The 24,301-nt window shown below is 43.4% G+C and overlaps 1 protein-coding gene across 1 annotated transcript in view; it reads left to right on the forward strand.

Moving 5' to 3' along the window:
* LOC142201185 (macrophage mannose receptor 1-like) overlaps positions 1–24,301 on the forward strand; it is an 87,184-nt gene that overhangs the window by 49,104 nt on the left and 13,779 nt on the right. Inside the window, exons 12-25 of the mRNA XM_075272013.1 lie at positions 1,117–1,310; positions 1,950–2,077; positions 5,224–5,311; positions 7,549–7,687; positions 9,711–9,743; positions 10,578–10,741; positions 13,025–13,101; positions 13,676–13,776; positions 14,402–14,544; positions 15,953–16,067; positions 17,177–17,331; positions 17,890–17,901; positions 22,296–22,398; positions 23,726–23,955. Of these exons, the coding sequence (XP_075128114.1) occupies positions 1,117–1,310; positions 1,950–2,077; positions 5,224–5,311; positions 7,549–7,687; positions 9,711–9,743; positions 10,578–10,741; positions 13,025–13,101; positions 13,676–13,776; positions 14,402–14,544; positions 15,953–16,067; positions 17,177–17,331; positions 17,890–17,901; positions 22,296–22,398; positions 23,726–23,955 (1,682 nt within the window). The remainder of the gene's footprint in view (positions 1–1,116; positions 1,311–1,949; positions 2,078–5,223; positions 5,312–7,548; positions 7,688–9,710; positions 9,744–10,577; positions 10,742–13,024; positions 13,102–13,675; positions 13,777–14,401; positions 14,545–15,952; positions 16,068–17,176; positions 17,332–17,889; positions 17,902–22,295; positions 22,399–23,725; positions 23,956–24,301) is intronic.

Genomic DNA, 24,301 nt, shown 5'->3' on the forward strand with positions numbered 1-24,301 from the left:
AGAGCCAGCGCTGATTGGTCGAGTTCCGTACTCTGGCCAATCAGCACTGGCCAATGCATTTCTATGGGGAAAAGTTAGCTTGCGAAAATCGCAAACTGACAGGGATTTCCATGAAATAAAGTGACTTTTATGCCCCCAGACATGCTTCCCCTGCTGTCCCAGTGTCATTCCAGGGTGTTGGTATCATTTCCTGGGGTGTCATAGTGGACTTGGTGACCCTCCAGACACGAATTTGGGTTTCCCCCTTAACGAGTTTATGTTCCCCATAGACTATAATGGGGTTCGAAACCCATTCGAACACTCGAACAGTGAGCGGCTGTTCGAATCGAATTTCGAACCTCGAACATTTTAGTGTTCGCTCATCTCTAGTAATCTCCCAACTGTTGGGTTCTCCCAGGCTGTAATGATAGTAAAGTGCATTGAACTCTACTCCAATAACTCTAGGTATCCCAGCGTCAGCGAGTTCTGGGGCTGGTAATAAGGAAGTCCCCATTGGGCCCAATTATATATAACTCCTGGCAAACAGGACTCCTTCTATCCTCCCGGGACAGTGTCTGATAGACAGTCAGGTCCTCTCTGTCTCAGGGCTGTCTGTGCAAGGCCTTGGGCTGTAGACTTCTCTCCCTCAGTGGCTGACTAGAACTGCAGGGCAAAGTGTCACAGTGCGAAACTCACTGCTAGACTCACACACACTGAGAATACAAAACATAAGGCTTTTTAAGCAGTGACACTCTGGGACTCTGCATCAGGACATATACTTTAGGTATATCCAAACGTATAATAGATATTAGTTTATCTTGGAGCCTTCTATGTGAATTAGTTACATTTTTAGCATACAGGATCACATTTTCCCGGCTGGTCTCTACTTCCTGGTCCCATCTGGAGACACAGGAAATGCTCTTCACTGCTGTGACCACTGATTGGCCGAGAGGACATTTCCTGTGTGTAAAGACTGGACCAGGAAGTAGAGACCAGCGGGGATCAGACATCATTGGAACTGGAGCACCAAGGCATTGGTGTGGTAGGAATTGCTATTATTTATTTTCTTATGCCATGCTGGTCAATATTAAAGACAAAATTATTCCTCTGGACAATCCCTTTAATTACATTTTAAAGGCAGAACACAGGGCTGTGTTGCTATGGCAACTGGAAACAAAGCTGGATTATGGGATGTTATAAACTGTGAAGAGAAAGCTAAGTATGTGTGCAAGAAGTGGGCTCAAGGAGTGACACCGCCACCCATCCCAACAACAACACCAGAACCAACATGTCCAAGTGGTTGGACTCCATCAGACCATTCATGTTTCAAGGTAAAGAAATCTCTCCATGTGACAATTACATTATAAAACCCTATGTTGTAGTTTTAGTTGGAGATACTTTAAAATTTGACTTCAGAACATACATGACAATGTGCTCATAGACTTTCATACCCACCTTGTACATCAAAAGAGTATTTTGGGCATATGGGAGTGACATCTTGGTCCTTTCCTGTGACCGTAGAGGCCACTGATTGGCCTCAGCAGTCATGTGCGGCAAGGACTATTGCATAAACAAGCCCATATCTGAGTACCGGGGACAGGTGATTATGGGAGGTTTTATGCCTCAACTTCAGCCTACTGGCCCAAAACTGCAATTCCTGGACAACTCCTTTAACTATGCCATTTGATGCAGATCAAGTACTGTACATCCCATAATCCCTGTCCCTTTCAGTAATCAGGTAGCTCATTGGGACTGTGATACAGCTTGCTCCCTCTAGTGGTAATTAATACCAATGAAAATCTTGTATTTCACCCTGCCCAGGAAGGAGCAGGACATACAGAGCTATGTAGAGTGAAACTGAGCTTTTACCCAGAAGGAAAAGTTTCATAAACTAAGGCTATTTTATTTCTGCAGCAAATCTATAGGATAATCCATAAATATTTTACAAGCTTTACTTGGTTTTCCAACAGTTTTTCTCTGCAAGACTGTTTGCTACAAAGACCTGGTTTGAAGCAAGAGATTTTTGCAAAACTATAGGGGGTGATTTAGCCAGTATCACCAGCAAGGAGGAAGAGAAGGCAGTGGAAACGGTGGCTACGTAAGTAGTCTGAAGAGTAAGAAACTAAGAATCTAAAACTTAACTTTTACTAAATAGGTTATTATGATAAAAATATATTGTGATGAATGGCTAACGGATTGTGGTTGTGATAAACCCAAAAGCCAAATGAATCCAATGAGCTGCTATAAAATAACTTCTAAAGACATGTCATGGTCTGAGGAATCTGGAGTCAACTATAATATCTACCCAGGTCAGTCTGTGAAGCGAACCTAGGAGTGTGACAAAAGTTAACACCGCCCTATATTTGCTGTTTGTGAGCAGATTATAGCAGCAGTAATATATCAGCTGTGTTCATCAATGCAATAATAGATACTAGTTTGTCTTGTTATATAGTTACATTTGATCTCCACTGGACAGCTGTAGCGCTCAACACTATGCGGACTATTACTCTCAATGAATCTTAACCATTCTGCCTAAAAGAAGTAGGTAATGATGACCCAATCTGATGATCAGTAGCTGTACCTTCACTGAATTAAACGCTTCATCAAGGGACCATCTGGTAAGACAGAGAGAAAACAAAAAGAGAGCTTAGGAGGGCTATGGAGATATCCACCGTCCAGTGGCACTACCACCACACCTCAAGTTAGTATTAAACTGACCGCAACAGAGCCCCCACAAGTCTAAAATATATAGCCCAAGACCCTGGGGGCATAGCTGTCTATGATACCGGCAAATTGAAGTAAGAGGTGCTTCGAGGCCCTCCCCAGATATGCCTAGTCATGTTAGTGGCAGCCGCCCAATGTGGGTGAAGCTTGAAACATCAGTTAAGTGTCTCACCATGGAGGCCTGGAAGTGGTATGGATTGTGGATCGGGTCTGTCAGTGTATACAGATATACTAAAGCATAATATCTCTCAGTGTATATACAATATTACTATTTCATCATCTCATCATATCTGTCAGTGTATATACAGTATTACTATAGCAGCATATCATCAGGCCTGACAGTGTATATACAGTATTACTACAGTATCTCATGTGTGTCAGTGTATATTTAATACTACTATAGCATCATTTCATCAAGTCTGTCAGTGCATATACAATATTTCTATTTCATCATCTCATCATATCTGTCAGTCTATATACAGTATTACTATTGCATCATCTCATCAGGTCTGACAGTGTATATACAGTATTACTACAGTATCTCATGTGACCCAGTGTATAATATTACTATAGCATCATTTCATCATGTCTGTCAGTGCATATACAATATTTCTATTTCATCATCTCATCATATCTGTAAGTGTATATACAGTATTACTATAGCATCATCTCATCATGTCTGTCAGTATATATACAGTATTACTATAGCATCATCTCATCATGTCTGTCAGTGTATATACAGCATTACTGCAGCATCTCATCAGGTCTGACAGTGTATATAAAGTATTACTACAGCATCTCATGTGTGTCAGTGTATATTTAATACTATTACAGCATCATCTCACCAGGTCTGACAGTGTATATACAGTATTACTACGGTATAGCATCATGTCTGTTGATGTATACATACAGCATTACTATAGCATTATCTCATCTTGTGTGTCAGCATATATATAGTATTACTATAGCATACTCTCATCATATCTGTCAGTGTATATACAGTATTACTACAATATCTCAGGTGTATGGCTCCTCACTCTACTCGCACACCTACATACCTCCATTGACAGGCCATCACAAGGCAGGAATAGCAAAATCTCTCAGGGTCCTTGAGTACTGAAGGTAAAGCTTAAGTGGCAGGGCAGACAGCAACAGGACCTCTCAGCATCACATGTGACTCCTTCTGCCCCCAGCTTCCTGTGTAAACACTTTTTTTTCTCTCTGGAACAATCGATTTTTCTCTGAGCTGAAGGGGGGTTCTTTTGTCATGTAGCTTTGCCCTGCAATTCAGTCTTTCGGCAAAAGTTCAACTCACCCATACACATTAGGTATTCCTATGTCTGAAAACACCTGGTTTACAAATATATAAAAAAATTTTATTTTATTAATTTTTACCCATATAGTGAACGCTGAAGAGAAAAAAATCAGAATTGCCAAAACACTGCTTATTTCTCTGTTTGGCCAATGATAAAATTTTTTAATAAAAACTGATCTAAGCAATAGCAATTCCCCAAAATGGTGTAGCTAAAAAGTACACCTTACCCTGCAAAAAAGGAACCCTATGTATCTCCATACACAGACATAAAAAAATGTTATGGGTGTCAGAATATGGGGACTTTAAGAAAAAAATTTTTTTGCAAAGTTTTAGATCTATGTTAAGGGTTTAAAATGTAAATAAAACTATAAAATTTGGTTTCCCCGAAATTGCACCAACACATAGAATACAGGTGACAGGAGTTTGGCTGCACAGTGAACCCTGTAAAAACAAAGACAGCAAGAAATTCCCACAAGCAGTTTTTCATCAATTCCACCTCATCCTGAATTTCCAGCATCAGAGGTGTCTACCACGTCTATTTGACTAATAGGCCCTGTATATGATTGATGGGTTGATATGGCAGCCAGGACCTCGTAGGTCAATAAAACACTGACTGCGGGTAATAAACTGCATCAGTAACACCAGGGGTGAACCATAGTTTTCTGCCACCTGAGTTGGAAGTCAGAAAGCCGCCTCCACCCCCCCCTGGAGGAGGGGGAGGGGCTGAGGGGCGGGGCTGAGCAGAAGGGGGTGGGGCGGTGCCGCACGGAGGGGACGGGGCCGAGCGGAGTGAGCGTCTTTAGCAGGCAGGGAGAGGACCTACTCTCTGCCTGAGCGTGAGGGGTGGCCGCTGGAGCAGCGCTGCTCCAGCAGCCTCCCCGATCCACCGCTCAGTGACGGTGACCGTAAGCCAGTCCAGGACAGCTTGTCCTGGACTGGCTTAGGTCCGCAACAATGCCGCCCTCCCCGTGGCCCTGGCATAGCGCCGCCTGAAGCGGTCGCTTCAGGTCGCCTCATGGGAGGTGCGGCGCTGAGTAACACATTATTAGCAATCAGAGGATTGTACAGCCAAACGGGACAAAAACCCCCAAAAAACCTTAATATAAAGTTATACATGCAAAAATTTTACGTAAAAGTAAAAGGATATATCTAGGTGCATTGCAGTATATTCATCTATATATCTTTTTTTTTTTTTTTTATACTAGACCTAGAATGTATTTCTCTGCACGTATTTGGATTGGTCTAGTGAAGAATGGTCCGGGTAAAGGCTTCGTATGGTCAGATGGCTCACCTGTAAGTAATATCTTGTGTATTGTTTCACACAAAGGGAACCTGTCACTCATGTTGACTGGTCTGGCATTCTACCTGTCCGAGCATGCTTAGCCACCAGGTTACCTCTTCTACACTTCCTACTGGTAAGAACTTTCCAAAGGCATTAACGGCTGCAACAATGCAAACACAATTGAAGTGGACGTTGGTGCACGTTTAGGAACCGTTGGTGTACCTTAGTATCTTAGACAAAGCAAGTAGAGATGAGCAAAGTTTTCAAAAATTCGATTCTGCTGCATTTCACAAAAAGATTTGATTCTATCCAACTTAATTCACGGCGAATAGCGTTAAAAAAAATAGCTCTTTCCTGGTTGCAGAGATCCTGTATCGTGGTGTAGAACACTGCTTTACAGGAACAGGCATAAGGAGTCTGGGGTGGTAGTGAAACAATACAGTGAGTCAGAATGACACGCACATGACAGGCTTTGCTCTTAGAATCACTGCACACTTCACTTATTTGGCCAGTTACGGGGCCAAAACTGACCAACTAACTCAAGTGTTAAACATTGATATCATTGCCAGATATAAAGAACCATGCAGAGGTCCAAGATCCTACTGTAGCGTGCAAAAGCGCACTCCATTGACACCCTCATCAGCTAATTCCTCAAGGATATCTGCAGAACCTGTTTTAGTAAGCACTTTTACAAGTAGAGGCCCCTGACAGAGTGGAGAGGGCATCATTGTGACATAGTGTTGTGGTAGCAGCAGCATAAGGAGGCCACAGAGTGCAGGGTGACATAATGTGGAGGTAGCAGCAACATTAAGAAGCCATATAGTGACCCGGTGGCAGCAGCATGAGGAGGCCACAGAGTACAAGGTGACATAATTTGGAGGTTGCAGCAGCCTTATAAGAACATACAATGACCCAGAGTCAGAGTGGAGGGTGGGGGGGGGGGCAGCAGCATGAGGAAGCTACAGAGTGGCAAGGTGATATAATGTAGAGATAGAAGCAGCCTTAGGAGGCAAAAGAGTGACCCAGTGACAGAGTGTACAGGTGGCATCAGCATGAGGAGGCCATACAGTGCCCATTGACATAATGTGGAGTTAGCAGCAGCCTTAGGAGGCCATACAATGACACGGTGACAGAGTATGGGGGTGGCAGCAGTGAGAGGAGGTCATGCAGTGCCCAGTCACATAACCTGTAGGTTTCAGTAGCATTAGTAGGTCATACAGTGACCCGCTGACAGTGTGGAGGTGGGAGCAGTGTAAGGAAGCCACAGAGTGTCAAGGTGACATATTGTATAAACCCTAGCAGGCCATAAAGTGACCCAGTGACAAAGTGGGGAGCAGTAGCGCGAGGAGGTCACAGAGTGGCAAGGTGACATAATGTGGAGGCCTTAGAATACCCAGTGGCAGAGTGTTGAGGTGACAGCAGTGTGAGGAGGCCATACAGTAACCATTGACATAATGTCCAGGTAGCAGCAGCTTTAGGAGTTTATGCAGTGCTTATGGTAGAAGCGTGAGGAGGCCATAAGGTGGTAACGTGGTATAATGTGGAGGTTGCAGCAGCCTTAGGAGGCCATAGAGTACCCAAAGACTGAGTGTATAGGTGGCAGTAGCAGGCCATACAGTGCCCGGTGAAAGTGTGGGGAAAAGGCATTATACAGTAACAGCAAAGTGCATGGGATTCAAGCAAATCCCATGCCCACTTTGCACTAAAATCCGTAGCCTGAACAGGCTAAGATATCCAGAACTGGCGCGATTTTGGAAATCGCAGCATGTCAATTATATCTACGGAAATTCTGGCGGCTTTTCGGTAGATATAATTGTAACAAAGTCCGCAAAGGAATACTCTGTCAACTTTCTGTTCAAAGCGCTGCGGGAAGAACCGCGATGTGTTCCGTGGGGCCTTAGCATTAATGATATTTTTTATTACATTTTTTTTTTTTTTTTGGGGGGGGGGGGGGGGCAAAACGATGAAAAAACTGAGATTTGGCTATTTTGATTATTTTTTCCCACTATGGAATTTACCTTTAGGGATAATTATTTCCATATTTTTTTTCACATATGAAAATTTGAATTCGTTTTATTGTCAATTTTCAAATTATTGGAACACAACATTGTACGCAGCCCAATATGGTACCAATTAAAACTACAGAATATGTCGACACAATGTCAATGCATTAACCATGTAGTGAAGTATAAAAACTATCAATGTGATTTTGTGGTCATTGTGCAGATATTTTCCTTCTTTTAATTAGATGCGTTATGAATACTGGGGCCATCGGAAACCTGACAACGACAAAGCAGAGTTTTGTGGGGCAGCAAGTGGTTTTACATTATTGTGGTATGAACGGCACTGTGATAATTTTTTTGAATGGATTTGCAAGCTAAAAAAAGGTACAAACATATTAGAAATAAAGATAATTTCCTCTTATAGATACAAGCCCTAGTGTAATCACATGGCATGCTGAATCAGAAACTCTCAGAGAGGTTTCAATGTGGTACTTTAACAAAATGTATCAGTAAGAGGGTTCACATGTAGGAATTTGACGCAGAATCCGCCTCAAAATCCGCTTGAAATCTGTCTCCCATTAATTTCAATGGGAGACAGTAGCTGCAGAAAAAAATAATCATGCTGCTAAGGGACGGAAGTATATAAATAAAACCTCTTGGGCTCCGGGCACACTGCCTGCTGCTTTCGGCCCTCTTCAGTGATGTTACAGACGTGGCTTACGCCGGTGTCATATGTGGCACGATGCCACTTGAGCAGATAATGGCCTACTGTATATACTCGAGTATAAGCCAACTCGAATATAAGCCGAGACCCCTAATTTTACAAAACAAACTGGGAAAACTGTGGTATGAACGGCACGGCATGAATTCAAGTATAAGCCTGGGGGAGGGGGGGGGGAATCCATCATTGCAGATAAAAAGTCTGGTCATGTGCATTACTGCTTAGTAACTCCATGTGCCTCATAGTAAAAGCAATTCACCCCATCATGTCCCTCACATTAACCCCCTGTGTGCCTCACATCAGAGTTACTGATATGTGGGACATATGGAGGTAATAATTAGGCATCTTCATAATTAAGGTCCTTTATTAGTACCCCCATGTGTCTCACATATTAGTAACCTTTATATGGGGCACACAGGGGTTACTATGAGGGACATGATGGGGTTAACTACTATTAAAGTGAGGCACATGGAGTTACTGAAACTAAATTAATAACCCCAAATGCCTGACATTAATAGGAATAGTAATTCCGGCAGGTACCTGTGTGTTACTTTCACTTTACTGTAGCTTCCTCTCTTCCATACCACGGACATCTTCTATAAGACACAATGAATCCTGGCCACTGACTTATCTGCAGATGTTACATTCTAGTTTCTACAAGTCCTTTGATGACATTACAGTCACGTGACCTTTCACATGATAAGCCAATCACAGAGCACTAAAGGACCTCCCCCTTCATTTATTATACGCACGTCCTTCAATTTTCTGTGCTCCGGGGATCCTGACTCGAGTATAAGCCGAGGAGGCTTTTTCAGCATAAAAACTATGCTGATAAAGTCGGCTTATACTCAAGTATATACGGTATTTTAAAAAAGAAAAGCATCAGGGGCCTTCTAATATCTGCAGATCCACGGCAACGTCATGGGCTGAAAGCGCACAAGTATCTATTCTGCATATTTGTAATTCTGCTCCTTCGAGTTCTTCCTCTACCTTCATCAAGCATTATCACCATTATGAGGGTCCAGCTTTTTGAACAGCATTGCTGAATACCGTTTCTAAGTGATGAGATCCCCGGGGGGGGAGAGGCAAGCGCAAGAAGACAGTGAGTCCTAAGCTGAACACCCCCCCCCCCCAGTCCCTTCCTACTTGCCTGTCCTGTCCTAAGTAACAGGCGACAACTGGGCAGTAAAACCTGACCTAGAAATAAGTGATGACACAGAAAGCAGACAAGATAAAACCAGAACAAAGGGAAGTCAGCTACCGAAGGGTTCAGTAACAGTCGAGCAACGCAGTACAGAATCGTAATCCAATAGAATAGTCAATGGTAAAGCCAGAGGTCAGGAATAAGAATACAAGAAACAAACAGCAAGAGGAACTCCAGCAAACCTGAGACAATAGCAAGCGCCAATGTGAATGTGAGCCAAAAATAAATAGGGACTAAGATCCTGCCCAAGATTTGATAGAAAGATGGACTGTCAATCACACAGGCAAGGCTAAAATTAACTATTTAAGGAGCAGAGGGAAACCAAGGTGAAGGGAATAAGACAGTATTCAGACAAAACAAGAAGAACCCAAAAGAAGAAATCACAGCCGGGCATGTCTCCTGTGCCACAGCATGTGGCCAGAGGATGGTGCCAAAGCCTGGATGGGCAAAGATGTTAATTTTGTCTTTCTTCTTGTTTCTAGGAGCAAAATTAAAGGAAGAACCAAAACCTATTCGTAAGTTACTTATTTCTCATTCTGTAAGGGGAGTTTCACACACAGTAATTTTTTTTTTGAAAAACACAACTACAGTTTTTGATGCAGTTTTTTGAATCAAGTCAGCAGTAGATGCAGTAAGAAGGAGAAATGTATGTTCTAATTCTAAATTTTCCATACCCAATGGAAAACTTCCACAAAAACTGGCATTGTGTGAAACAACCCCAAGGGTTGGTTCACAATAGTGCTTGTATTCCATCCAGAAGGAGACCCCATAGACTACAATGGGCTCCGTGTGCTTGCCGCACACTGCCCGCATGAATGATTCGGTGTTGTAAGAGGCCGCTCTGAATATAATGTGTCCGCAATTGTGGACCATTTGCGGACTTAAGTTACGCTTGTGTAAAAACAGCCTTAAACTTAAACAGAACATTTAAGTGCAAACCCTCTATAGAACCAATGATAAATACCCCCTAGATAATTGCAGACCCCAGCCCAAATACCTTGTAAAAACAAGGAGAGGTAGGTGTTTGCAGTGGGGACGTATCTACAAGAGCATCAGAAAAAAATTTAAATGGAAATTCCACAATGCATGTTTTTCTTTCTAGGGCAATATGTTTGAGGGGCAAATACCCTTATACCCTTAATCAGTCCTTCTGTCTACGGCTGACACTTTGGCCTTTGCCCATGGCTAGTAAGAAAAAGATGCATTGAAAAATGGCAGAATACACAACATGTACCACAATACATTGCTCCCTGTGCTGCCATGATCCCTGGTACATATATGAGGTATTTGTGTCAATCCTTCCCACTTGTATATTATAATAATATATTTGTATCTCCTTTATATCATAGAATATGAAGTTACAAGTGATGGTTGGCTGATCTACAATGACAGCCAATACTATGTTAGCGAAGATCGAGTGCCGATGGAGAAAGCTCAAGAATTTTGCAAACACAATTCTTCTCATCTTGTCACCATTAATAGTGAATCAGAGCGGAGATTCCTCTGGAGATACGTAAGTGTGAATACAAATATTCTTCTTATTTTATACTACGGGGTCCACGGTCATTTTTAATAATCCAATATTTTAAAGAGAGTCTGTCACAAGAACAAGAACCCACAAGAACTCCGCAGATAGATAGGTTAGGGTCACCTGAATCAGACATTGTTTCCCTCTTGTGAATTGCTGCCTCCATTTAGATATTGCTGATTTGGTCAATATGCAAATGAGCAACTAGGGCATTGGCCTTGCTCCAAAGAGGGACATGGTAACACCCTGGATATCTCAGCAAAGGAGGCAGCGATTCACAGGAGGGAACACTGTCTGATTCAGGTGACCCTAACCTATCTACATGTGAGACTGGGTTTATATGCTGGGACCTGGTGACCGATTATTTTTTTTTTTAAAAGGATTAAAACTCTTTTTTTTCTCTTTCACACGTCGGAATAGTCTTAAGAAAGGCTATTCTTCTCCTACCTTTAAAAGTCATCTCCGCCCCGCCATTCGGTTAAAATCCCGTTTTTTGTCGGTATGGAAAAGAGTTCTCTCCCAGCACTGGGGGCGTCCCCAATGCTGCAAGAGAACTCTCTCCAGCGCCGCCTCCATCTTCTTCAGCAATGGCCTCTTAACACGTCTTCTTCCGGTGTGCGGGGGGGTCAAAATTCAATGCATGCGCAAGTCGGCTCTGCCCAAGGCCTGCTGGCAGAGCCAACTTGCGCATGCATTGAATTTTGACATGTGGGCGGCCATTTTTATGTGGCCGCTTACTCGAGCATGCGCAGTACGCTTTGTACTCCATAGAACTACAGGAGCGTACTGCGCATGCTCGCGTAAGTGGCCACAAAAAAAATGGCCGCGGGCATGTGCACTCGACTCTGCCAGCAACCCAATGGCAGAGCCAACTGCGAAAGGCATCAAAGTGTGACCCCAGCTGCAAGGGGACCAGTGAAGAGGCGGTTGCTGAAGAAGATGGAGGCGTCGCTGGAGAGAGTTCTCTCGCAGCATTGGGGATGCCCCCAGTGCTGTTTGAGCGCTGAGGCCCGTCCCCAGTGCTGTGAGAGAACTCATTTGCATACTGAAAAAAAGCGAGATTTTAACCGAACAGTGAGGCGGAGAAGAATAGCCTTTCTTAAGGCTATTCCAACGTGTGAACGAGAAAAAAAAGAGTTTTAATGGTAGAATCCCTTTAAGTAAATGAAGGAATTGCAAGTGTTATAAAAATTTTCCAAACATAGAATAGATATCAAGGTTCCGCTTCTCCTCCTGCACACAGCCTCTACGCATCTTCTACTTTCCTAATGGAACCTCAATTTCCTATTCTATGGTACTACCTGCAAGTAAATAGATGTGCACAGGCTGTGCAGGAGGAGATCCTGCTCACCCCATCACTGCTCTGTAAGTACAGGTTATAAGATAGCAGAACAGGAAGCTAATAGAGATGAGCGAGTATTCGTATATTCGAAATACTCGTACTCGATCAAACACTACTAGCTGTTCGAAGTTTAAGGTTCGATGCAGAACCAGCGTTGATTGGCAGAATGCTATACATTCTGCCAATCAATGCTGGTTCTTCTCTTACCTTTAGAAGTCTTCTCCGTGCAGCGTCCCGGCAGCGTCTTCCGGCTGGAATTCACTCTGCCTAGGCATCGGGGCCTAGGCAGAGCCAACTGCGCATGCGCGGGCATGCCCTCGCATGCGCAGTCGGCTCTGCCTAGGCCCCGATGCCTAGGCAGAGTGAATTCCAGCCGGAGGAAGACGCGGGGACGCTGCGCCGGGAGAAGACTTCAAGGAGAATCCAGCCCGACTGTCACTCGTGGACTTGGTAAGTATGATTTTATCGAATTTTGCCTACCCCTGAAACGAGCATTTCACCCCATAGACTGTAATGGGGTTCAAAATCCGTTCGAACAGTCGAACAGTTTGCGGCTGTTCGAATCGGATTTCGAACCTCGGACATTTTAGTGTTCGCTCATCTCTAGAAGCTAATAGGTTTCTGTTCTAGCATGTTTTTCAAGTGCATCAGTGTCTTGTAGATGTCGATACAGTTGAAATTTTTGTGTGCACTAGCAGCTACGCCTCTGATTTACCCTAAAATGATAGCAATAAAAACTACAACTCACTAAATGTAACAGTAAAAGAAGTTGTTACTCTTAGAATGTGTTTTTGAAAATGAGAAAAACAATTCCTTGGTCCACATGGTCCAAAATATCCCAGTCTTTAAAAAATGAATTAAAAACAGCCATAATTCTAATGTGACCAGAGCCTTAATCCCTTTGATCTTTTATTTTCTTTTTTTAGATTTCATCCGACAAAAGAAGAATGATGTTTACCTATTACATCGGCCTACAACGTTTCGGACCGGATAAAGAATCTAAGTAGGTGCTTGATGGAGAAAGTGACATTAAACTGATTATAGCTGTTGTCTGTATACTTGACGTACACTGAGAAGTGAGAAGTCTGAAGTGACATCCAATACAATGGGCGGGGGGGTGGGGCAATTTTTGTGGTGCTGCCATGTTTTTCCATACATTATAGCCCCATATGGTCATGACTACAAGTACTTGAAAACAAAAGCAGAATAGGCCACACCTGACCGGTAAACTACCAGCCTGGCCAGTACATACTGACATATCAGTGCTAGAGATGGGCGAGCCTTTCTCACAAATTGGGGTTTCATTTTGGATGAACTTAAATGGCATGATATGCATGATGCTAAATTATTATACTCTGAGGTCTCTTCAGTCCCCATATCATAGGTGCTGGCCCAGGAGAGAAGAAAAAAAAATAAAATAAAAACCATTTAGACTCATGTTCTCACCTCTTTTGGGGCTCCTCGTAGCTTCTGGCCTAGTGATGTCATACACCCTTTTTAAGTATTTAGTCCGATCATTCTCCTTTAAGCATGTGTATTACACTATAATCTTATTGACGCCATTTCTTTATTATTAGATGGATGGACGGTTCTCCAGTTGACTTTGTCACCTGGGAGTCAAATCAGCCGGACTTTCCCAATAATGAGGAGTTTTGCACGGAGATGCGACCACCATTGGGTATGGGTTAAGCTTATAATGACATTTCTGTATGAAATTATATCAGGAGTACAGATTTGCTTGGTATGGGAGAAAGGGGAGTTGGTTTATCCCTCACTTCCTGCACACTAGGGGGGCAGATTTTATATTAAAATTGTTCCAAAATACAAAGTAACAAAACTGACTCCTAAGACTACATGTGCATGAATATTCATGATTGACCTACATAGAGGGAAAATGGATGACATTTGTGGGCTGCCTGTTCTCCATGACCCCATTCACTTCGCTCATCAGTGAGCCCAGCCCACATACTTGGATTGGTTTAGGACCTGTTTTAAGTTTTGCCCAGGGGTCACTGCCACATACATGGGATGAGAAAATACATGGATGTATGTTTGATGCCATAGAGATGAATGGGCCAGGGTGCTAGCCAAAAGCATTAGGACCTGACTTTGCAGCATTTTCCCACACCTGCCTAAAGCTTTTACACTGTATTGTAGTTACCAAAAGGGCTTGACAATAAGCCCCCAGGACCAGCAGAGGTGTCTGATTCCCTTAGTTGTTCTCCCACCACCCTCAGCAGTCAGGGGTCCTCTTTCCTGCCATCACTAATATGACGTTATTTTCCATTGCTCCATTTTTATAGGGTTATGGAATTATGTAAATTGTGGCTTTAATAATGCATTTATCTGTGAAAGGACCAACAGTACCATTGATACCACATTTGCGCCAACTCTTCCTGCCCCAGAAGGTGGATGTCCAGAAAACTGGATGCCATTTGGACAGAAGGTAATTTCATCAATATTCAGGATATAGAATATAGAACATACAGAACTACAATAGTAACTTGTATATCCAGCCCTAAATATAAGCTACAGTGAATTGTCATGTGCGGTCGGACTCTGTTCTGTTGGCTAAAATATGGAACATTCTAAGCAGATGCCAGATATTGAGCCCTAAGGGAAAGCCTCCCACCTTTTATCCTCCTTAGTACCAATGACACAGGTGAGCCTGCTAACATTGCACCCCCCTCCATTTGTCCCTGTCCCTGACAATGCATCTGTAACTAGGTAGCATTGGTTACGCTTAACTCTTGACTAGGGTTGAGGGATCGGAAAAGATTGGATCCCAATTGGCGATCGAGTAAATTTCACGATCGTGATCGGGTTCCGATCCCGCCTAAAAAAGATTGGGAATGGAATTCCGATCCCGATCGCTCAAACTTACCTGCACAGAACTGCTGCTGCTCCCCGGAGCTCCTGGCCATTGTTCTCTGTGTTCTCCTCTGTCATTCACACGCTGGCAGAGCACCGTGCGCGCCCCTGCCTCCCTAGGGTAGTGTTACAGATGCTGGGAGAAGGCGGGGCTTGTTGTGGCTTAGGAGAGAGTGGGCGGGTACTGGGAGGGGAGACGTGAGTGATGAATGACAAAGGAGAAGACAGAGAACAACGGCTGGGAGCTCCGGGGAGTAGCAGCGGTTCTGTGCAGGTAACTGGACAGTATTGGGGACTAAGTAGCCGGCAGATTTTTTTAACCACTACACAGTGTGGAGTCCAAAAATTGAAGCCTTCAATTTTTGGACTCCACGCTGTGTAGTGAATAGGATCGTTTTTAAAATCTGATTTTCGATCATTAAAAAATCCCATTGACTTGCATTAGGAACGGAATTGGGATCGGGATCGGATTCGGATGGAAAATGATCGGAAATCAGATTTTAAAAACGATCTTGAAATCTCAAGATCGACTCAACCCTACTCTTGACTCTTCCAAGGAAACCTCACATGTCCTCTAACTTTACCTCTCTCCATTCACCCATCTGTAGCCATGTAACCCTTCCTCCAAACCATACGGGCACCTCCAAACATGTTTGCTCGTTTGTTTTACTAAATTCTCATAAAAGTGTGCGCCCACCTCTCCAGTCACAACAAGCGGGAGACATCAGGATACACCAGTTCTTGGTATATGTGAAGGTCTCAGAAATAGGATCCCCAACTATCAGACATTTATGTTCACAATGGGAATACCCTATAAAGAGAACTCTTCCGAATGTCTGATAGATGTTGGGTATACTGGGGACGTTTTGTATATGTCATACAATGTAACCAAAGACTTATTTCTGTTACCTTATGGCTTTATTGTGATATTTATTTGTATCATCATCTTTATGTCATAATCGTATTCTGATATTCTTTTTAAGTGTTACGGGATATTTGGCACAGGAGACGATGAAGGGGTTCACTGGGATAATGCCAGACGTGCCTGTCAGTCCTCGGGAGGAAATCTGGTGACTATAAATGATGATTTGCTACAATGTAAGTAATGGACAGACTTCTATGTACTGTATATTGTACAGTTCTTTTTTTTTTTTTTTTTTTGTTAAAGGAACATCACCAGACCCAGCTTATCCCTCCAGCCCCACAGAGAGATGGGTTAGGGTCACCTGAATCAAATAGTATTTTTCCTCTTGTGAATCCCTGTCTCCTTTGCTGAGCCTCACACCTCATGTGCATATTGACTAAGCCAGAGATATCTAGGCAATGATTCACAAGGGCAGAACACAGGTGACCCTAACCTATCTATCTGTGGAGTTGGGTTCTGGTGACAGACTCCCTATATTGTATATAGATTAAGTGAAGATCATGTCCCCCTATTGAACAAGTGAAGAAATGTACGCAAAATTCGATAAAATCATACTTACCAAGTCCACCAGTGACGGTCGGGCTGGATTCTTCGGAAAGGTAAGAGAAGAACCAGCGCTGATTGGCAATGTATAGCATTCTGCCAATCAACGCTGGTTCTGCATCGAACCTTAAACTTCGAACAGCTAGTAGTGTCCGATCGAGTACGAGAATTTTGAATACCGTAGTATTCGATCGAACACCTACTCGATCGAACACTACTCGCTCATCTCTAATAAAAACGAACAATTTCTATGTTTTTAACATGTTATTTACTTGTTTTTGTTTTTTAAAGTATCCGATCAGGAATATATTACTGTATGATTGTCATGAAATAAAGTAAATTAGCTTCTTTTAGCTTATGTTCAATTGTTCCATTTTTTGTTTTTATTAAATTTTTTGTTTAATTTTTTTCAAGTATTTCTATTTAAAATACTTCAGTCATAAGTATTTTGTATTTAAAATACTTTCCCAAAGTATTTTCCCGAACACTGCTGCCCCCGTAGTCATGTACTGGAAATAGAATAAAAATAATAAGCAATCAGCAAATAAAAAGAGATTAGAATAAAAGTGATAGATTCCGGTTTAATAAATAAAATATTGACAATTCCTCTTATTTGGGTTTCATTTATGGTCAATTACAACCTCCTGCCCTTACGCCCCTCTGTATTGGCTCTACTGCATTGTGTTTCCCTACATGGTGATACATATATAATACATACATATCATATGTTTTATTACAGCTTTTCTGATGTCTCATTTAATAAACATTACGGTCGATGTCTGGATCGGATTACACAACAAAGGTAATATCCGCAACTTTCTCTGGATAGATCAAAGTGGAGTGTATTATACAAACTGGGCCAAAGGATATCCATGGAAGTCTGAAGATTTACCTGTAAGTAATTTTTATTACATATATGTACAACCATATTAATTAACAATGGAAGGGACTATTTCTGGCTGAACAGAATTCCACCCTCCATATGTTGGACTTGTTGGAGACATACAACAGTCAGCTTTGTCTTTGCAACATCCAGCACTCACACTCTGCAACAGGACTGACTGTACAAATAGAGAGAGGCTGTAAAAAATTTCTTGCTGAGCCAAACAGACAGAGGCACTCCCCTTTGTAACTTCAATGTTAGCCAGTGGCAGCTCATGCATGACACCTGCTGTTTGCTCGTGCCCTTTGAGGAGGCCACTTTGTCAGTCACCAGGACTACAGGATAAACCATTGATTCATATCCTGGAAAAGATGCTGGCAAATGTGGCTGGTCAGGGGACTGCAGACATGGCACCTACATGTACTGGCCACATGAGCCATGTGGGGGATGAACTGGAGGCCATTGAAGAACAAGCAAGGTTTAGAGAAATGGGTGGTTTTTCTACGCAGGTGACAGGAGAGGAGGTACAGGAGCAGCCAGAAGAGCAAGAGGGAGGTGAAGAAGACGAGGCAGATGACCCAGTCACACCATGACAATTTGCAGTGGAGATGGTGCAGGGAGTCCCTCTAAGTCACTTGCACAAATGGTCACAAATTGTCACCATTTGGCAGAGGGATGACTGCTACACCATAGAAAATGAGTAGAACAACCACACTTTATAATAAAACTAATAACATGTATTAGTTTCTGGAATTAAAAACATGGATGCAAAAAAGTACAAACAAAAATACACATTAAGGGTGCATTCACACTGAGTAAACGCTAGCTTATTCTGAACGTAAAACACGTTCAGAATAAGCGGCGTCTAAAGCAGCTCCATTCATTTCTATGGGAGCCGGGATACGAGCGCTCCCCATAGAAATGAATGGGCTGCTTCTTTCACTCCGTGCAGTCCCATTGAAGTGAATGGGGAGTGCCGGCGTATACGGCAAGCTCTGCTCATGCCGGAGCGTACACGCCGGCACTTCCCATTCACTTCAATGGGACTGCTCGGAGTGAAAGAAGCAGCCCATTCATTTCTATGGGGAGCGCTCGTATCCCGGCTCCCATAGAGATGAATGGAGCTGCTTTAGACGCCGCTTATTCTGAACGTGTTTTACGTTCAGAATAAGCTAGCGTTTACTCAGTGTGAATGCCCCCAAAGGGGGAAAACAATGAAGTCATACTGCCAGTAAGCCACACCGGTGAGTGGTAGAGAATAGAAATATACTCAATGTCACAATTAGGTAATCTATAGTGAAATAAAAGATCCTAGAATTGGTGAATACCATAGTCTATATATATATATATATATATATATATATATATATATATATATATATATATATATATATATATATAACTCAATATCTGTAGTAGTCTGCTCTATACAAATCCACAGTTCTCGCCTGATTTGGCTGAAATTTGGCACGCCCCCTCTCCACGCACAGGATCGGAATACTGCGCACGTTATATCTCGCTAGTGTCCCCCCCCCGTCATAAGATAGGAGCCCCAGAGTTAGGCCCTATACATATAATGGGGAAAAGTGAAAGTGAGAGCGCTGAGGGGAAGACAACAGTTGTGACTGACAGGGACGGATTACAGCGACGGCGCCAAAGAGTCGCTGCTAAAGGGGCCGCACCACCAGACACAACACACAAACACCATATATACATCACACAGACAGCACACATTCACCAACACAAAAGCACAACACCACACAAATACCACAACACACCACACAAACACCAGAGCACTCTAGACACACACAACACAAACACCACCCTACAAATACCACACCACCCCATAAATACCACACACACGGACCGCACACGCATGAACCACACACACATGCAAACACACTCAGATGGATGCACACTATGCACACGGAAGAACAGAGCACATGCGTACTCACACACAGCTACCGCACACATGGACACTTGCTCTGTGCAAGCAGAAACACATGGATCACATGCGCACATGCACGCATACATATACACGGACCACACACGTGCATGCACACACGCATACATACACATGGATCACACACATACACGTGAGCATACACACGCACACATATACATGGACCACACACACGTGCATGCACACACGCATACATACACATGGATCACACACATACACGTGAGCATACACACGCACACATATACATGGACCACACACACGTGCATGCACACATGCAAACATACACATGGATCACACACAAACACCCATACATATACACGGACCATACACATGTGCATGCACTCACGCTTACATACTGATGGATCACACACATGTACACGCACGCATGCAATGACAAAACACGTCTGGTATCCTTAGTGGCTGCTTGCACACTAGTATTTTTCACAGGCCTCAAGGCCATGGCTTTGGCGGTTCCATAGACTTCTTTGTGCACAACGCTATGAATTTTGCAGGCTCCATACAAGTCTATGGAGATGTACAATCCATGGCCCGTAGACCGTAGTGATGCTGTAGTGTGCAAGCAGCCTTACTGAGCAGCAATATGGGTCAGACAAAAACTGCCTGAAAGTAAGATTGTCATTATTGCTTATTATACAGGAGCTTTCATCACTGAAGCAGTGCAATAGATAGTTGTGTAACTGTAAAACAATTTTACTCTTTTGCCATTGAACTACTTATAGATGACACTGGAGGGAGAGGGGGAAGGGCTGCACTATGTTGTTAATTGGGTGTAAATCAGTAGCATAATCAGGAATAGCGGGGCCTTGTGGCGAACTTTTGACGTGCCCCCCCACCCCCTCAAAACTGAAGACCCCGACCAACTCACCCCAGCGCATTCCTGCACGCACTATTATACCCCATAGTGGCCCCTGCACACACTATTATGCTCCATAGTGGCCCCTGCACACAGTATTATGCCCCATAGTGGCCCCTGCACACACTATTATGCCCCATAGTGGCCCCTGCACACAGTATAATGTCACATAGTGTCCCCTGCACACACTATTATGCCCCATAGTGGTCCCTGCACACAGTATTATGCCCCATAGTGGCCCCTGCACACACTATTATGCCCCATAGTGGCCCCTGCACACACTATTATGCCCCATAGTGGTCCCTGCACACAGTATTATGCCCCATAGTGGCCCCTGCACACACTATTATGCCCCATAGTGGTCCCTGCACACAGTATTATGCCCCATAGTGGTCCCTGCACACACTATTATGCCCCATAGTGGCCCCTGCACACACTATTATGCCCCATAGTGGACCCTGCACACAGTATTATGTCCCTCAGTGGCCCCTGCACACAGTATTATGTCCCTCAGTGGCCCCTGCACACACTATTATGCCCCATAGTGGCCCCTGCACACACTATTATGCCCCATAGTGGTCCCTGCACACAGTATTATGCCCCATAGTGGCCCCTGCACGCAGTATTATGCCCCATAGTGGCCCCTGCACACAGTATTATGCCCCATAGTGGCCCCTGCACACAGTATTATGTCCCATAGTGGCCCCTGCACACAGTATTATGCCCCATAGTGGCCCCTGCACACACTATTATGCCCCATAGTGGTCCCTGCACACAGTATTATGCCCCATAGTGGCCCCTGCACACACTATTATGCCCCATAGTGGACCCTGCACACAGTATTATGCCCCATAGTGGTCCCTGCACACAGTATTATGCCCCATAGTGGCCCCTGTCACGCAGTATTATGCCCCATAGTGGCCCCTGCACACAGTATTATGCCCCATACTGGCCCCTGCACACAGTATTATGTCCCATAGTGGCCCCTGCACACAGTATTATGCCCCATAGTGGCCCCTGCACGCAGTATTATGCCCCATAGTGGCCCCTGCACACACTATTATGCCCCATAGTGGTCCCTGCACACAGTATTATGTCCCATAGTGGCCCCTGCACACAGTATTATACCCCATAGTGGCCCCTGCACACAGTATTATGCCCCATAGTGGCCCCTGCACACAGTATTATGCCCCATAGTGGCCCCTGCACACAGTATTATGTATTGACTATGTAAAATCAATTAAAAAAAAAAGGTGAAATGAAAAAAACGTTCATGTCAATATTACGACAGATTAGTAAAATGCCAAAATAAAAATTTTAAGTGGAAACATTTTTTACTGTGACACTGAAAATTTTACTTTAGCATAACCTTTATAATTTAACACATTTTCCGCAAGCGAAGCCACCGGGTAATCTACTAGTTGTCCATATCTACTAGTTGTTTATCCTATGCGCGTTTCACCACCTAATGGGGCTTCGTCCAGGGACAAAGGTGGATCAAACAAACAAGGTATATATAGCTCCAAAATTAACTCACAAACTCACCCCAGCTGTATTACACCTTATGTCCACAAATCTCACATCAATGGTTGCCCCATTAGAATGGTTTTTAGAAATGTGTCACTGGACACCACTGAGTGTTAGGAGTTTTATTGCATCGGTTATATTTGATATTTCATATTTACTCCTTCAGTGACGCTCTTTGTTGCTTTGTTAGACTGTCTAGTGTAACTTTACCTCTCCAGTGAGTTGAATAATTTACATGAAAAAAAATTATATTTGCCAAAATGTCCCATATCTTACACTGCAGTTTGCACTTGTGAGATAGTTTTCTTCCTGTGTGATCTTACAAGCAGGAGGCAGGGGAGGGGTTACCTGGGCACCCACCATGTTCACCTTCAGTTTTCTAAATCCTATGCATTGTACTGAACTTTTTAATAGAATTTTATTGTGGATTTCACAACAAATCTATAACCATATGGAGCTAATCCAGTCTGTATTATTAATCCTTATATTTCTGTAAGCATTCTTACTCTGCAGTATTTTTTCCAAACCTGCCTAAAACTTTAGTACTGTACTGTTCATGAGATTGTGTCATTTTTCTAAAGTCATTTTTTTAATAATTTCATCTTTTTAAGAAAAGTTGTGTGGCTTTGCAACGTGGGAATTTACTGAACGCTGGCACGTGGATTGCGCAGGATTGTAGTCTGGACAGAGGATACATCTGCCAGAAATCTAAGGGTAAGATCAGTTATGGCGGAGACATTTCTTTTATCTGCTGCTCTAATCGGGGAGACTTTTCCCCATAGTCAGAGATCAGCAGTGCGGAATTCCATCAGCGAGACGTCATCTATTAGGGCAGGTCACACTGGGGGACGCAATACAAGTACACTGGAGGTTTTGCAGGTGGGACCTACCTCAATGCTGCCCCCAGTGGCCTTCTTTTATGGATCCCTATCATAATACATGTGTTTATGAGAGTACAGGACTGGCTCAGAGAATTTTCCAAACTTGTTGGTTATGGGATTGGTAAATCAGGACCTACACAAAACAGTCATAGACCAACTGTGGCTCCTGTCACTTCATAGCTGCCACCAAACTTTGCGTAAATGCAGATTTTATGGCTGTTATCAGTAGAGCAGAAAAACATGTTGTCATTGACTGTCCCAGGAAAGTGAATGAGATTTAGAAAAATGAAAAGTGAAAAGCAGTGAAAACACAAGCACTTTTTAGCCGGGGCACCATGTGGCGTTAACGCAGTGGTTTGGCCACAGCAAAAATGCCGCTGCAAAAAAATGCAACGTTTGCCAGTCCCTGCAAAGTGGATGGGATTTTAGTGTTTAGGGAGCATTCACACGGCGTAACGTCCCGCGAGATTTGGCACGTGTACGCCGCGTGACCCTTTGCGTGCCGTACATGCTCCCATTCATTTCAATGGGAGCGGGGAGCGTATGCGCCGCGCTAGTTTGTGGCCGTGAATAAATGGACGGCCGCAAACTAGCACAGCGCATACGCTCCCCGCTCCCATTGAAATGAATGGGAGCGTGTACGGCACGCAAAGGGTCACGCGGCGTACACGTGCCAAATCTCGCGGCACGTTACGCAGTGTGAATGCTCCCTTAGTCTAAGGATTATGTTAGTTTCACACTAACATTGGTCTCTCCAACTCGTCCGCTAAAAAAGTGGTTACCCGTGGACCCCATAGACTATAATGGAGTCCACCGGGTGCCCATCGGGTTTCTGTTTGTTTTAAACTGAAATATACTGATACTATACTGATTAGGCAGAATCTGCATTGGTGTCTCCAACGCAGATGTGAACCTCGCCTTATTCACACACAGAATTTTTTGGAAAATCACATCTCATTATTTCAAAATAAATGGGAAATACAGAGGAAGATCTTACGTTTCTCTGCAGTATCTCTCTCTGCCTTGGGTTCAAAGAACTGAATAAAAAACTGCAGTGCGTTTTTTCTACAAAATTCCATTTTGGAAACTCCCCTCCAGGTAATAGTCTGTCGTCTTCCACTACATGTACAGTAACTCTCTTATCTTCATTTCGTCTTTAGATCCGAGTCTACCAGTTATCCCCACCAGTCCCTCAGATCACTATAAATATGGAGACGCCACCTACAAGTTTGATACAACCAAAAGGACCTGGGATGAGGCCGGTCAGGAGTGTCTGAAGGATAATTCACAGCTAGCCAGCATCTTGGACGGGTACACCACATCTTTCCTAAGAGTTCACCTGGCTAAACATAATAAGCCTTTTTGGATTGGCCTGTATAGTAGGAACGAGGTGGGAATATTTTTATTATTTAACATTAATTTTTAATAAAATTAGAATAGAAATGTGGAGATGTGTAAACAAGCAAGATGCCGCAACGCTAAAGTCTACAGACCATACATGAGGACAATAACTATGAGAGAAGGTTCCCGCTCTGGATGACTCCACTACCCCCATCTGATAGGCTCATACATACAGCTAACCCATAATCAGGAGTCCATTGTCATTTCCTTTTTGGTTCTCGTACATAAGGCACACTGTTACTAGATATTGTGCCAATTGGTATCAAAGCTAGTCATTAAAGGGGTTGTCCATCCCCTAAAACATGTAAAAATAGCTTAGAATTGTATAATATTAT

The sequence above is a fragment of the Leptodactylus fuscus genome, chromosome 4 (genome assembly GCF_031893055.1).
Source record: "Leptodactylus fuscus isolate aLepFus1 chromosome 4, aLepFus1.hap2, whole genome shotgun sequence".
NCBI classification, from domain to species: domain Eukaryota; kingdom Metazoa; phylum Chordata; class Amphibia; order Anura; family Leptodactylidae; genus Leptodactylus; species Leptodactylus fuscus.